The sequence below is a fragment of the Dipteris shenzhenensis genome, chromosome 2 (genome assembly GCF_047967505.1).
Source record: "Dipteris shenzhenensis isolate YYH24624 ecotype China chromosome 2, Dip_SZ_1.0, whole genome shotgun sequence".
NCBI lineage: Eukaryota > Viridiplantae > Streptophyta > Polypodiopsida > Gleicheniales > Dipteridaceae > Dipteris > Dipteris shenzhenensis.
This window is the reverse complement of record NC_141597.1, coordinates 61994690-62011525: the sequence shown is the minus strand read 5'-3', so window position 1 is coordinate 62011525 and position 16836 is coordinate 61994690. Positions and strand designations below refer to the sequence as shown.

The window sequence follows — 16836 nt, the reverse complement described above, 5'->3', positions numbered from 1 at the left end:
CATTGGCAGGCAGTGAAGAGAGTCTTTAGATATCTTAGAGGCACTCAGGATTTAGCCCTCTTCTATGGTGATCGGGGTTCACTTACCATGCATGCTTACACGGATAGTGACTGGGCAGGATGTTTCGACACCAGAGTGTCACATATTGGCAATTGTTTTTTGCTTGGCAATTCATGTATCCCTTGGCTCAGCAAGAAGCAACCAACAGTTGCTACATCTAGCTGTGAGGCTGAGTACAGGGCAGCTTTCACCGCTACAATAGAGTGTGTTTGGCTTCGACAGTTACTTACAGATCTTGGTATTCGCCAAACATCCTCCACTATTGTCTACACTGACAGCCAGAGTGCTTTGGCCATTGCACGTAACCTAGTGTTTCATGCGCGTACCAAGTATATTGAAGTTCATTATCATTATGTTCGGGAGTGGTTGTCAATAGGAGACATAGAGTTGTCCTATCTTCCCATAGAGGACAACATAGTAGATATATTTACAAAGGCACTTCCTCGTCCCAAGTTCGAAGTCTTTCGACAGGCTTTACACTTGGTTCCCTTTGTTACACGATCTGACATCCCTTGTACATTCATAGGTGGCTATACGCTTTTGGATGAACATGTGCCACCATGACCAGAAAATACCAGGTATTCTGAGACGTTCTAGAGTACTTCAGCCCATCCCATGGAGGGGGGTTTGTAGGCCATCTCCTGGTGGTTCTAGTGATGTCCTATAGGCCATGGTATGTGCCTTGTAGGCATAAATATAGGCACTTGTAGTGTTAGTGCCTTTTAGGCCACATTGGACACTTAGTCCTATGTGACACCCTGGACACTTAGTCCTAGGTCTAGGTACTTGTACCTTGTACTCCTTGTTTTTCATTATCCAAGTTTGACATGACGACTAAGACTTGTGCGACGTTTTGCTACCTGCACTCTCTCTCTCTCTCTCAATCGATCCTACATGAAGCGCCCACTCCACGTTCTTGTCGCGACTCAACGGTGCTTCTACGGCCCTCGGAATGTATAAGAGCCCCTTCTCTTTTTTTCTTTTTTTTTTAAGATGGCAAAGTAAGGGGGGAGGGGAAAGAGAAAACAGAAATTAGAGGAAAATAAAAGGGGGGATTTTTGAAATGCAAGGGGAGGGGGGTTTTCGAAATGCAAGGGGGGGTTGAAATGCAAGGGGGGGGAGCCTTTAATGCTGACGCGGCGGCTAGTAGGGCTGCAGTTTGGTAGAGGTGATGCGACAGAGGCGGTTGGCAGGATTGTAGGCGCGGTTACAGAGGCGGCACGGCAAAGCTTGACGGCGGCGGCACATGGCGGGATTGCAGGATAGTGTTGGGAGAGGCGGTAGGGTTGCAGAACTGTCGGTGGTCGGCGGGTTTGTGGGCGTCGTCGGCGGTGCCTACACGTGGTGGTCACACAAATTCCGATGCGGATAGCGGTGCAATTTGTGACGTTGCGGGCCATGCGGTACACGGGCTGCGGGGAGCACAAGGCCTTACACATGCATAATTAAATAGACAGTGGCCTGGAAAGCCTGCGCTTGACACCGCCCTGCGCACGTCAGTGAGCTCCACGCGACTGTTTGGGGCGACAACCCTTGGAAATTGGGGTGATGGCTCTTTTAATGGAAGGGGGTAGGACAGCGCGCTGGTGCCACATCAATGAAGAAGGACCCCTGATTTTGCTCTTTAATGGTCCCAATGGTGTCGACCCCTACAACAACAGCTTCCACCTCTTCAATGGTCATGGTGGTGTCGACGACTGTTGCAACTTCCACATGGCAGACTCTCATAGTCAGAGGATCTTGGCTCTGATGCCACTTGTCATGATCTTGAATGCAGGGATGCACATGTGTGTAGATGATGCATAAATTGAGGCAAATTGGTCCTCCAAATGGGGTGGAAGGAGTGCCCATGTGAGTGTATTTTTTGCTAGACTCTTATACATGCTCCACACAAGCCACAATCCATATGCATGCAAATGCCCATATTCACACACCATGAATGATACAAGAGGGTGCAACCCTCATGCCTCTTGGGATTATATCCCTTGGGCATACCCCATTATTCTACCCTTAGCCTATGACTCTTTATGCCTACCATTGATTAATGCAATACCCATGCACAATGCTACCCTTTCCTAACCATCCTAGGACCTAATGCATACATGCATATTTTATTATATTCAATTGGCCAATTTACAATGTTACAACCATAGGGTAATCACCAGATTCCCCAGAATGATTCACTAGGATCTTATACAAATAATCATGTCATGACAGGGATTGCTCTAGTCTCGGCAAACTCACGTTGCAGAAGTGCATGAAATTGGCATACCGTAATCTGCCTTAGTTGGGCAGAAAGTCATCTCAGCCAAGTCTCGGCTAAAATGCTGTTGCAGGTCTGTTGCTAACTCTTCTCAGGATATGTGGCACTTTGCAACAATAGACAAACAACCCTTTAGAGGGATTATGTCTGCAGTATGGATCTTTCCGTTAACCTAGATTTGCAACCCTCATTCCCCAACACATTCAATTCAATCTCAATGGCCTGGATGTGGACCAAGGCTCATCTGTCTAATGATCGCCATGCTCGTCCTGAATCTGAAGTTGTGCGGAATCTCAGTGTCCTTTATCTGAGCATGAAACATTGGGTTCTTGGCAATCACCATCCAACTTTGTTTCACATAGAATGGATTCTTCTGCTCTCTCCTCTAAGGTTCCTGGATGACCTTATGAGGCATGTGTTGTTTCACCACTATAGACCATGATTTAGCATGGGGTTCCATCGTGGCTTCAAATTTTCCTTCCATCTTTTTTGGATTCTTCCATAACCAGCCCATAGATTTTTTTGAGCTGTTCTATGCTCTTTTTCGAGTTCACATTTTCAGTTCTCAGATTTTCTAAGATTACCCTTGTGAATGTTACCGGTTCTTCCACTCTGCAACACCATTTTGTTTGCGAGGTGTAAGGAGGAGTGCATTGATGAATGATGCCTCAGGCTGCCAAAAAATCAGTGAACTCTCGAGACATACATCTGTACGGAGGGTCAAGAGCTTTACATCCACTCTCATTTTCAGTCATGACTAAAAATTCTTGAAGCACGCAAAGACTTTAGACTTGGCTTTGAGAAGATAGACCCATGTGTGTCTAGTGTAGTCATCCAAAAGAGTGACAAAATAGTAGAAAGCCCCAAGAGAAGCTGTCTACATCGGACCACAGACATCACTGTGCGCTAAGTGCACCTTCCTGGATGCACCAAGGGTCTTATCGTTTAGGCATGAGAACCTAGGCATTTTTCCCAAGCAGCCCTCACAAATGTGCTGTTCAAGTGCATGCATCTTTGGAAGATCCAAAACCATGTCTTGTGAATGCATTTTGATCAGACTTTTATAACTCAAGTGCCCCAATCTCTCATGCCATTAAGTGTGTGTCTAAAATTACAGAGCCAGCAGCATAGGCAATTGCATTAGCTTCAATAGCTGGCTGTTTTTCATATGCATCGAGATGATACAGCCCTTTAGAAAGTGTCCTAGTAAGCACAATGCAGTTATTTGCCATAAAGGGCACAATGATAACCATCAAATACAACCTTGAAGTGATTGGTAGAAATGACTGAAATTTAAATTAGATCTTTCTTGATGCCTGGAACAAATAATACTTCTAGAAGAGTGACTATATCCCCTGACACAGAAATAACCTAAACCTTTTCAATTCCGTGGATAGGATAAGAGGCATTGTTTGCACAAGTGACAATGCCCCCCTTCGCAGCATCACTCAACGTCAGAAATACACCTCTGCAGGATGTAATGTGCTTGGAAGCACCACTATCAAAACACCAGTCAGAGGCAGAATCTGAAAGTGATAAGGCTGGAGAATATGAAAGTGATGGTTTATAATGGCATTTCACAACAGATGCCCACTCATCATGAGGAGAATGTGCTGCCTCATGGGTGTGTTTATGGGTAGCTGGTGCATTTGTAACTGCAACTCTGTGATCATGCTTCTTCTCCGTGGAAGAAGTGCCCTTCTAGCACTCATATTTGTCATGACCGGGTTTCCTGCAGTAATACAGTGCTTCTTCTTCTCCCCATCAGTAGGAGAAGAAGATAATGAGCTGCTAGAGGAAGGTTTGGGCTTGCTGTAATTTTTCCCTCCTTTGCCTTTGCCCTTGTGATCGGTGGCAAATGCTTGATTTGTACCCCGGTTATGTTGTAGCAAATCCCTAGTATGAGTGAGGGAGCCCATCAAGTGTCATGGAAATGACCTGTGGATCTGGGACAATCTCACCCATATGAATGAACTGCTCACGAAAGTCCTGGACTTTAGTGAGATAAGCATCTATGCTGTCCCCTTTCTGCATGTGTACACCGTAATACAGTCTACTCAAAAAAGCAACTCTGGCCTCATCATGAACCTCATACAAATGGGCCAAAGTATCCCATGCATCCTTGACTGTCCTGCAAGATCTGCTTAATGAATCTCTTGCATGCAAATGCAGTAACAGCATGGGCTTGGGCATCCTTGTGATCACAACTGGTCTGCTCAGATGTGGGAGGATCTGGTGCAGCAACAATAGTAGAGCGAGAACTGACTAGTAGCAGTAGCACTCAGCAGGTGCCTATGGCTGAGAGACAGGTCTAGTCTCTGATCCAGATACAATGTCCCAAAAATTCTTGGATACTGAGAATTGACACACTAGGTACGACCAGATGGAGTAACTAGTACCATCAAATTTGTCCTCAGCTGAGATCATTCCAAACAAATCCATATTGGCCATTGCAAAAGAAAATCTGCAAAGGAAAGTACTCTGTACATGTCAAAGCTTCAAGGCTATTATTGCAATGAGCAGGCTGCTCAACAATATCTGCAATTGTCAACCCCAAAAGCAAACCATTCTGGTATAGGTCCATCCAAGTTAGTACTGTTGGAATAGGACTAGTCACCTCCCCACGTGTGAGCCACCAAAATGAGGAGTGCATCGGGGGGGGGACCATAGAGTAGTAATAAATGGATGCTGAAGTATGTGTGGGTGTGTGGATTTGTATGTGTGAGAGCATATGTTTATACTATGGTCTACACCCACTATTGGGCACTGATGACGTCAGTGGGGATGCCATAGTAGCTAGTCCTCGCTATGCGTGATGAAGTTTATGGTTTCCAACCTTATGAGTGACTATCATGAGCTTGAAACTGCACTATGTTGTGTTTTTAGAGGATGAGTTTGGGCATGTTCTTGGATTCATCTAGATATATGCTTCTGCCGTACTAGTGGACATGTAAATTTCACCTTGTGAAGTTTTCTTCCATGTTGCAGCGTGTTGGTATTGCAATAATTCTTTCTATCTTAAGTGGTGGGCTGTCCTATCAGCTAGATTTAGATGCTCATCTAGGAGAGACTAAAATGAAATCGTTTAGTCTTCTCAAGCAGTTGTAGCTTGAATGAAGAGATTTTGGACTACTTTTCGATTAGCTTTCTCCTTTAGTGCTAGCCTTCGTCATGGCTGAGTCTGCCCTTCACCTCCGAAGTGTCGACAAAAGCTCAGTACGAAGACTTTGTATAAATGGATGCTCAAGTATGTGTGTGTGTATGTGGATTTGTATGTGTGAGAGCATATGTTTATGTGAGTCGTGCAGCGGAAATGAACACACACACACACACACACACACAGAGAATGCCTCACACACACACCACATTGAGAGGGAGAGGGGAAAACAGAGAGAACTACAAGTGATCTCATGCCAAAACCCCACAGCTTGCTAAGGGAAACCTCTACTGAACAATGGGAGAACTGCCCCAAAGCTGAGATGATCAATAAGGAGTGAGGGGGGGCTTATATAGAGCCCCTGAGTTCCTCTAGTCAACTCTATGCTAGGGCCGAGTCCCGACCCCAGCAGATTGGGGTCGACTCAACACCTAGGGGGCCGACCCCCCTTAGCCCTCCAGGGAACTAGGTGTGCCGGTGGAACAACTGGAAGAATCCATCGTGTGATACTTTATCATTGAAGACCGCCACAGGTACTGTCGAAGAAGCCCCCTCTTGGCGCGAACCGCCTCAGCACGATCACTAGAAACCTGGAACGGTTGCTCCCAAGCCACAATTGCTAGGTACACTCCTCCGGTACGGTACGCCATTTGGTACAACAATCCAACCGCTAGTATTGGTACGTCACTCCAAAGGTACTAGAACAATAATCCAATTGATACTGCCACCAGTGCAAGGTCTGTTTCCCTGCATGGGCATATGTATCTCAGAGTTTGATAGCCCCCAAGTCCAAATTGGTACATGGTCGCCAGATCGATGAACTTCAGTCCTCCAATGACAACGAGTATATAACAGCTCACAAGGTCAATCAACTGTATAAGGATTCCTGCACTAGCAATCTGCTGACCCATCTGGATCTCCAACAGCATCACACAATAGCTGCAGTAGAACACTAGGAGACCCCCTCTGGATCTGCCAGGTCGTAGCATCCAAAACTTGTAACATAGTGCCACCTGAGTCAGTGGGAACTCCTTGTGGCTGGAGGTCATGTGTGACAGCCTGCCTCTCTCAATGACTCCCTTCCCCTTGCACCTAATTGGCTACCACAAACAAGCATGCAATCCTCCATCTGGATCCGGAAAGCCTGTTGGCAGTCCCTGCCTCATGCTACTAGAAGGCTGTAGTATACGTCGTCGCGGCGGTAACACTATTGGCCAACTGGTTACTAGGCCCCTCACCATTCTTTTGGGGACACTGCTGCCAATAATGAACTTTTTGGCCACATTGTAGGCTGACTTTCATAGGTACGATCTACAAATCGGTCCTCTTGGTCAAGCACCATCGGGACCAATTCTTTCTAGGTCAACTCATTCATCTTGCCACTTGTGATCAAGGATGAATAGAAGGCCCCATACTGAGAGGATAACTAGGATAGAAGAGTTATGGCAATGTCCTCATACGATGTCTGCTTCCCCACTTGGAGGATCTCTGCTGAAGTTCCCGTAACTTGTTGATGTGGTCTTGCATCGGTGAAGACTTCGTGGGATCCAACAACCGCATCTGGACTTCCAGGGAAACCCTCTTTATGGGAGAGGTTCAATTATACATGGACGCCAAATGCTCGCATATACTCTTGGCTAGTGTCATGTGCTTCACGTGATTAATCACATGAAGAGTACAGTTAAGAAAAATGAATGATCTTACCCTTGCATTGACACGGTCCGAAAGCTGAGACAAGGTCTCAACCTCCTTCTGCTCCAGGATGCCAATGTCCTTTGCAAGGGGATTTGGTTTGGCAACACCTTTTAATATGAAATCTGCCAGATCGTATGACTGTAACACAAACTCCATCATCACCTGCTAGACGCTGTAATTGAGCCCATCCAACTGACGGTCAACTGGGATCGTGGGCAGAATTGGAATGCTAGTCTTGTTCTCTGCCATCTTGGACAAAGTTGCCATGTTGGAGTGAAGAGGAAGCTGAACTGAAAGAGAAGGTGGATGGGATAGAAGGGAACATAAGGTTGAAGAAAGGAGAGGGCTCGAGAAGAGGATGAAGGGGCTGACAGCCCAATGTACCTTCACTCCTCGCTATCCATCCCTCGAGAATACCTCGTCTTTGATCTGAAAACACCCTTCAAAGTCACCCCTTGCTGGGCACCTGAACAGTCCACTCCTTGCACACGATCCTCCTCGAAGACACCTCCAAACATCACCCTAAACCTCCTCTCTGTGTGCTGGCTCAACACTCCCTCCGCTCCTCGGATCTCAAGCCAACAATCATGGCTCTGATACCATGTGAGAAGTGCAGCGGAAATGAACAGAAAGAGAGACAGAGAGAGAGCACGCCTCACACACACACCACATTGAGAGGGAGAGGGGAAAACAGAGAGAACTGCAAGTGATCTCAGGCCAAAATCCCACAGCCTGCTGGCGAAAACCTGTACTGAACAATGGGAGAACTGTGCCAAAGCTGAGAGCCTATATAGAGCCCCTCATCCCCAGAAGGGGGATTTATAGGCAGCAGCATGGAGTCGACTGGTTGGCCTGTTTGGGTTGGCCAGAAGCAGGCTGTTGGGTCGGTCCATTTGCCTGGGCCTCTCGAGCCCTAGAAAAGGAGCCCATTTGGGCCTCATAACATATCACTTGGAGCAGCAATCCAAGAGCAGGAAGGAGCAGCAAGAGGAACATCCTTGGGCCTATACACAGGAGGTGAAGGTGACCTATAGGGGGCTGCAGACTTAGCTCAAGGAGCTGCCCACGTAGGCTGAGTTTCCGGGCAGCAAGATGGAAAAGATCTCTACATAAGCTCATTGGAGCACGCGGGCTTAGAGATCTAGAGGTACCAGGCATATAGTAGGAGAACATTTTTGGTATTTTCTCTTGTCCAGTTTGTGGACGGACGGAAATATATAAGAGCTGCTTCTATATTTGTCTTTGAGCACAGTCTATTTGCTAGCATGCACACACATGAATGGTTGTGAAGTACACACACTTGATGAAGCTTTGATTCCATAGTGAAACACTTCCGTGTGTAATTCCTGAGCTAATCTATTAGTCTTCCGTTGCGGGATACCCTTTAGTGGGATTCCATTTTCTAACAAGTACCATATGGTACCATCACTTTCAATCATGTTCCCGCCTTCGAACTAGAGTGATCCAGGTACCAGCAAAGTTCAGCTATCCCCGTCATAATGAGTGACCAGCCTGGAGTCCTCCAGGCATCTTGTTCTCAGGGTCTGTTTCAACCCATCCTTGTGGCAAGGTCAGCAAAACAAAAGGGTCATCTCGAGAAATGATATCCCAAGAGTATCATCTGATAACCTGGACCATGAGCTCCCATTGAGCAAACCAGCCCTAGGCATTCCAAGCATACCCGCAGGAGCTCCTAAATTACCTTGCATTCTTGGCTGAATGCCAATATTCCCATACATTATGCTATGCATTCCGGGCTGCATACCCCAAGACATATTCACTTGCATACCTTGCCTTACATGCTGAGAATCCATTAGGTAGTTTAGTTTCCAAGCTTTGACCAGCCATAGGCTAGAACATAGAACCACCACTAAAATACCCTGGATGCAAAAAAGCTTGCTGCCCTAGATTTGCATTCGGAAAATTATTCCCTTGGCCATGCATATCCGTACTAGGACCATGAAAAGATTGTTGCAATGGAGTACCCTGTGCATTTGGCATTAGAGAGGTCTGTCCATTCAATGGCATCAAACCAAGTGACTATTTTTGGACCCCACTGCGCTTTCTTGCATGAGAAAGCCTCTTTCTCAAAGGAGCATGCATAAACTCAAGAAACCGTGGGTCCTGAGTGAGCTGCGTGAGTATTCCCATTGCGCTCACTAACTGTGCCTTAAACAAAGCATTGGCATCCTCTTCATCCTCAGCCTCTTTTGATCCTTTAGACTGAGAGGCACTCACACCAAAGGATTTACAGCTTGTTGTGCCTCAACATTCTAATCATCTTGAGAGGCTCCCTCATGCATACATTGCTCATCTTGAGAGGATTGCCCTTCCATATCCCAATCTCCATCAGTGTAAGACGTATTTACTGAGATTTTCTTGCTGTAATCCAATCATAGTGGGCAATACTTCACTAGAGACAACCATAGGCTCACCTCCTTAAAGAAGATGGTGATGTCCCGGCAGCGGAACTATGAAACCGGCCTCAAGGCCAACAAGAGGGCGGTAAGGGACAATTAACCAGCCACTACTCTCAGCTAAGCAATTCAGCAAATAAACAACATAATGGGTTGGGAGCTACTCAAAAAGAAAGACACAGACTAGCCCCAAACCTTGGTGCCTCTTTCGGTATTTCTTTATTGTTTGGAGATCCTTGTGGATAATATACATAGTGGATTCAACCACACTTGCATTCAATGCATATCCCACTCTCAGTAGGTATGAGTATCCCAAGCAATAACTCTGCTGGGCTCTGCTCACACCATACATCCTAATAAGCATCCAAATCAGTTCCAAGTACCAGCATGATGCCCGAAATTGTTACTAGCAATCCAAATGGGATCACACAACTCCTTGCCAACCTAAGATCCCCACTGTACTACTGATGTGCCCAAATGAGTAAACGATAGTATTTAAAACCAGCCTCCAACCTCGAGAGCCTGCATCTCTCTCTAATAGCAACAAACGTGCAACTCCTTGCCTATAGCGGCTCTCCAAAACAGCTCACAGACAAGAGCCATATTGAGAAGCATGTGGGAACTCTACACCAAAATGGTGGTTGGGTCCAAGAGGGGGAAAAAAGCCCTAAGGATCCAAGGTTGGGCCATTGGAATGGACCCTATAGAGAGAGCAAGGGGCAAATGCATTTCAAGTTGGTCATTGGAGTTGACCACATAGAAGGCTTGGGGGCAAACTAAATCCCAAAGGGGAAATGAAAGTGTGGGCTACCACGTGGCTAGCCCATGCAAACGTTTTTGGTAAGGTAGCTTGTGGAAGCACCCAGGTGGAAAAAAAATATCGTCATGTAAGGCGACGACAGGCGAGTGATAAAAAGAAACAAGTCGAAACGACGACGTGCGAGCCCACGAGCTGGGGGAAAAGGATTCTGTACGACGAGGTCCCCATTGGTTATCACGCGAGAACCAGTTCGTTGGCTGCGTGTACAGACTGTTTAGGGGTTGGTACAGCCTATGTATGGATCACATAAAAGCTGTGTATGACCGACGTACGGACTTCCGTCAGTGTACGGACAATGTACGTGTTATTCCGATGTTTTTGTACGGCCATTTGTACGGTGCTTGCACAGACTGCTTCACGTTAACGTACGGATCTTGTACGGAGGTAATTGCAGCATACGGAAGTTATACGGACAGTTTACGGGGCTGTGTGTTGTACAGCTTGTACGGGCTACTTGCTATTGCCTTGGGCTGCATGCACAAGTAATGGTACCAAGGTTGCACCAGCTGCTAATTGGGTGGCTGCGTGGAAAGAATGCTCTCCAAGTGGTATGCTTAGCTGATGAATGAGCTTGGTTGAGCTTTGGGCTGTTGAAGAGATCACACATGCATTATGGTAATTGCTCTATGCTGTGAGCTGCACTAGAGGGATTTAGTTGGTAGAATAGTCCATCGTGAATGCTTTCAATTTGAGTGCAGTTTCCTTGAGATGGTAGGCCGATCATTATGCTTTCACCCAATGCTTGGTAGTCCAATAAGCCAGTGGGCACCAGGGGCAGTGTGGGAAGTTGCTCATTCCCGTGTGGGTTGTCAGAGAACAAATTCCAAGCCACACGCTGGTATATGGTCAGAGATGGATGCTTATTGTCATTGGGGGGTGAGAGTAGAACCCAAGAGGGTCATTGCTTGGGTTATTGATGCCTCCTGAGAGGAGGAAAATGCATTGAATGCAAGTGGGATCGAATTCACTGTGTATCTTATTTGGTGCCTTTGGTAGGTAACATGTTCCGTGTGGGAATATGCTTTCGGTTTCTCTAGGAGATAGGTGACTTGCAGGCAATCGTTGCTAGGCAGATGGCACATCTCTGGTACAGCCTTGTTGCAGATTATGCAAGGGTCGGGAATCCATGCTTGAGATGAAAGTATCCCTGGAACCCAAGAGAGGGATGGTACAGGTGTGACTGCCATAGATGCTATGTTGTGATGCTAGTTCTCTTATGGGAAACAAGTTGATGTATCAGGATATGTGCTGCTTGTGGCGGAGAATGCTTTAAGCAGATGGATTGCTAATTGGGCACTAGTGACAACTATGGGGAATTGAATGGCTGAGTGGGCTGCTAGTAACAGTTCTGGGCTGAGTGCAACCAATCTGGAATAGAGATGGATGCCTATTGCCAGGTTTAGTGAGAGCAATGAACAATAGAGGTTATGCATGGTATGTGGATACCTAATGGATGTGGAATGCCCTAGATGCAATAGGAATTGTATCCATTGTGTAACCTGGATTCAAGATCTCTCACTTAATTAAAGAAATACCGAAAGGGGCGCCAAGGTTTGGGGCCCATCCGTGTCTCTGTCTTGGTGCAGGGGCACTCAATTTGTTAATTGGGTATTTGCTGAGGACTTGCTGTGAATAATACTTGCTGGTTATTTGTAGTTTACTGCCCTTTGATTTATTGAAGGCCGGTTTCAATCTGGACATCCGTACAGCCGGTACTCAGCATGGGCACCCCTATAGCCTTGGAATCCCATACATCTGTACAAACTTTGCTATCCGCACACAGTTCCGTAAGTACTCTGTACGCACCAGTCCGTACACAAAGGTCCGTACTCAGCTGTACTGTGCTGTCCGTACAGCAGTAGGAGTTCGTACCAATTCCAGCCAAACAGTACGTGCGACGTGAACTCCTCGTGTTACGTGAACTCCTCGTCGTTCTTTTTCTTACGTGAGTTTTCCAGGTGCTTCCATAGAGATCCTTGCTAGTTCCATCCAAACGTGGGAAATGCCATGTGGCATCCCCTTTCTCATTTGCCCCCATCGCCCCTCTAGTGGGACACTTTTGGGGCCCAACCAATGGACGAACTTGAAACCTTAGGGCGCTCTGCCCCTTTTGGGACCAATCCACCAATTCACCCCCAACGCACTAATCCTTACCCACAACCTATGGCCTTGCCCATCTAGTTTTTTCAGGGTCCTGCCCATATGCTAAAAAACTCTCCCTCGTGAGTCGTGACACCTCACTCTATTATGGATGGGTTGGAGCGGCTCCGCTAGAATGTGTTTGCCAATTAGGTTTTGAAACAAGATATGTGGTCTTGGCTACACGCCTGTGGCAGAGGATTTACATATGCAATATGTGGTACAAGATCTTTGCCTTTTGTATTGGGGATGCATAGTCATTCTGTGGATGCTCATCGGCCATTACTGGAGAAGGCTCCTCTTAAGGTTATTCATACTTTCTTTTCTTGTTTAAAAAAAAGGTTGTTCAGACTTTCTTGGAGCATACCGTTTTTCACCAATTTATGTTACGGGTATTGTGGTGTCATCTCGGAGTGCTGTCTGCTCAATGTTCAAAAGCTCACCAATATGGGAATGCATCATATTCAAGGGAGAAAGTTGTAGACCATTGAATCGTTGCTGGCTGATTTGAACCAGGTGGTTCACATGGCTGCTAGTTCTTTATTGGTTGTCCCGTCAGATTGCAGCATTGCATGAGAATGGATATGTGAGATATAAGCTGATGGCTCGCATGGATGTCCCGATGGATTCTAATTTTCAGTCACATGCCTTCTTTGCTCGTTTATAGCAAAAGCATGCACATGAGAATATTGTTAGGATGCAAGATAGGCAAGGAGTCTTGATATTGAGCTTGCTTTTGTTATAGATGTGTGTATGAATTATTATTGCAAGTTGTTGGGTCCATTGCTGATGTCATTGCAGCTTGAGAATCTTTGTTTCATTGGGTTCGTCACCAGGTATTAGACATTTTTGCAACCAAGTTGGAAAGAGATTTTCGAGGATGAGGTGGAAGCTATGTTGAAGCATTTGCCAAAAGGGCTTCCCAATGTACAAATTTGAACTTTAGAACAACAAAAATATGACTGTGTATATTGTAGTCTTACAAAGCTATCTTCTTGGTAAGTATGGTGATGAGTTGAAGGCCCCTCTCACTTTTTATCTTCCAGAAGGTGTGGAATACAGGTATCACGCCTACAAGTTGGTAGATTGGGCTCGTACGTTTATTGCATATAGCTCCATCCCCAGTTAATTTGCATCAATGGAGACCAATCACATTGATTGGGGCCATGTATAAAATCTTTGCAAACGTCTTGGCCAACAGGTTGCGACATTTTCTTTCTACTTTGATTTCATCGCAGGCAATATGGATTTATTGAAGCTCATAACATTTTGCATAAAATAGCGAATGTACAAATTGATTATACACGGGCTTCGCAGCAATAGGTGGTAATGGCTCGACTGGATATTGTAGAGACTTATGATCATTGATTATGCACGAGCTTCGCAGCAATAGGTGGTATGGTTCAATTGGGTATCGATTAGCATGATATCTCTTTTCTTGCCTTTATTGCCATGGATCACCAAAGCTTTGCATTAGATACAGCAACCAAATAGATTTATGCTATGGAAAAGAGCAAGAAATAAGTACGACGGCCGTGGGTTTCTTGGGAACATATTACTACTCCGAAGAGGAGTGGAGGGGGGGCGGCCCTCTTAGATGTCCAATTACATGCGATTGCCTTTACTCCAAGATATGCGTGAATTTCAATAGCACGGGTGGCAATGGCCAAAGCACTCGTATGGTAAGACCAAGATTGATGGTACCTGGTGTGAAAGTTCCCAACAAGTTAGGGTGGTGGCTTCAATTCTCCTTGGAGATTGCCTTTACTCCAAGATATGTGTGAATTTCAATAGCACGGGTGGCAATGGCTAAAGCCCTCGTATGGTAAGACCAAGATTGATGGTACCTGGTGTGAAAGTTCCCAACAAGTTCAGGTGGTGGCTTCAATTCTCCTTTCTCATTTGATGATCTCATGGAAGGAGGTGTTGGCAAATATTAAATGGTAGCCCTCAGATCAGCGGTTGCAGTTGAATTCTATGGTAGGTGAGGTGCCGGCTACTTACCGAGTGTCTTGATAAACTAATTGAGAGACAAAATTCAATAGAATGGATTGGTTGGGGTTTGTGAGAATACGGGATGCTTTGTTGCCCCGTAGAGGTCACTCATTGTTGTTTTAAAAAATCTGACAACATTTTCAGGTTCCCTTTGGGTATGTATGGTTATGGGAGAAGGTGAGGGCAGCACTGACGTCGTTTGGTGACATTTCAGTTGGAGGACCAACAACCTTGGTTAGATTGGGCATTTAGAGAGCTTCAGGACATAGTCCAGCGTACAACAAATCAAGTGTACCATACGACAGTGAAAGATAAGCGCTGGATCACTAAGAAGACTCATGGGTATGGCACACCCGAAAGAACAGCGCCTGGTGGAAGGAAATGCTTTTGCAGGGCTGGTGGTTTAAGATTTTATATATCAAGGGAAGGTGTTCATTGGGGGGATGCTAGTTGGAGGCCTATCATGGGAAACTAGTTGCAAAAGCAGCGGATTGGATCCGGTGGCAATGAAGGGTGTGGGATTTTCATTTCTCCATCTGGACTCCATTGACCATTGGCTCATAACGGTTAAATACTGGGTTCATCTGGGGGATGCTAGTTGGAGGACTCCCATGGGGAACCAGTTGCGAAAGCAGCAGATTGCTTGTAGTAATTGTCTTGTTTGTGCTACATTCTTGGAAACCTCTCCGCATCTTTTCAATTTATGTCGGGTTGCTATGAAGGGTGTGGGTTTTCATTTCTCCATTTGGACTCTGTTGACCAATAGGCCCATAACGGTTAAAGACTAAGTTTTTGGCAAGACTCTGCGTGGGCTCGATAATGTAGAATATTCTGTCTTATTTCATTTTTTTTCAAATGGACAGCTCTTTGGCATGTCTGGCTAACAAGGAATGTCTTCATACTTCCCTTCTTTTCTTTGTTCTTTTTTGTGTTTTATAAAAGTTTTAAGTTGTAAGATTGGGTATATTCTAGTCTTATGAAGGGGGGTGCGTGTGTGTGCATATGTGTGTGTGTGTGTGTGTGTGTGTGTTGCGTGTGCACACGCACACGCACACGTGCACGTGCACGCTCACACATGTAGATCTAGACATATGCATAGTATATGTATAGAATATAGAGACATGGATATGTATATACATATACATACATGCGTACATGTGCCCATTTATCACACACAGACACACACAGATATAGATTGATAGACGTGGAAATGTGTATGTATATACGTATATATAAATATGTGAAACCACCAAGTTCCAATATTTATATGGTGGGTCGGCTCTTTCCTTGCAGGTCAAATTTTCCCAACCAGGCTCCACTGAACTCCACATTGATAAACCAGGTCTAGGTCTGACATTCTATTAGTGTTTTGAATTATTTATGAAAGACTAACGTATAAGGTTTTTTTTACCAGAAGACTACTTGTGGATCTTCTAATATAAAAATTTGAGGTGCTTTATGCAGGGGTCTCAGCATGATGATGAACTGGTGTCAAGCTTGGTTGCAATGGGATTTGAAAAGGTATAGGCATGTGTATACAATTGATCTTATTGTTTACATTAATGCTTTTATGCTCGTTTACGTTGAACCTATGCCAATCGCTCTTTGCATGGCTTGACAGAGCAAAGCAGACATTGCCCTAGCTGCAGCAAATGGAGATCTTGCTTTGGCAGTTGAGATTCTCAGTAGTCAGGTACAGGGAGTGTGCAAGTTTTGAGATGCACAGTAGATACTTGCTGCCATTTTGCTTGCAAGTGCGCTTACAGTCATTACTTCTGTTTCAGGCATCATAAAACTGCTTCTAATACAACAAACAATATGACAGATAGCACCAGGAAAGAGGTTTGAAGGCCACAATGCAATCATGTGAAGTGTCCATTATCTTTCACACATCTTCTCAATTTTCTATAAGCTCAGTATTTGGTGCTGGATAAGGAATAAAATTAGACTGCCATTTCACGTTCGGATGCAAGATTTTCAGAAACTAAAAATTTGTTGGGTATCTCAAAACATTAAGTACATTGCGATGCATGAACTTGATTCGAATATCTTGGACGAAGGAATTGCAGTGGGATCTTCTTTACGAGGACTGAGGGAGTCGAATGAGGCATGCAGCTGAGTATATACCATAGGTTCAAATTCTAATTATGCTTTATATGTGACCAGCCATGGTTGGGCCAAAAGGTTTATCTGAGATTTTTTGAGCGAGATTGATCATGGTCCTAAGAGAAGAATTTACAGTATACACCTACTATCTATCCCAATGCCTCCTGTAAGATGGAGGCTTTCC

At 45.3% G+C, this 16836-nt stretch overlaps 1 protein-coding gene and 1 long non-coding RNA gene across 5 annotated transcripts in view; both read left to right on the top strand.

Annotated features, from left to right (window-relative positions):
• Nucleotides 1–16629, top strand: part of RBL15 (RHOMBOID-like protein 15) — a 29440-nt gene extending 12811 nt beyond the window's left edge. For all 4 annotated transcript variants that reach the window (XM_087390251.1, XM_087390247.1, XM_087390255.1 and 1 more), the window contains exons 10-13: nt 15840–15888; nt 16011–16067; nt 16168–16239; nt 16331–16629. In XM_087390251.1, the coding sequence (XP_087246377.1) occupies nt 15840–15888; nt 16011–16067; nt 16168–16239; nt 16331–16339 (187 nt within the window). In that variant the 3' untranslated portion in view covers nt 16340–16629. The remainder of the gene's footprint in view (nt 1–15839; nt 15889–16010; nt 16068–16167; nt 16240–16330) is intronic.
• Nucleotides 13391–13946, top strand: LOC147905117 (uncharacterized). Its single transcript, XR_015542710.1, has 3 exons — nt 13391–13478; nt 13598–13752; nt 13869–13946. It is a non-coding gene; the product is annotated as an uncharacterized LOC147905117 (long non-coding RNA).
• Nucleotides 16630–16836: the final 207 nt, after the last annotated feature.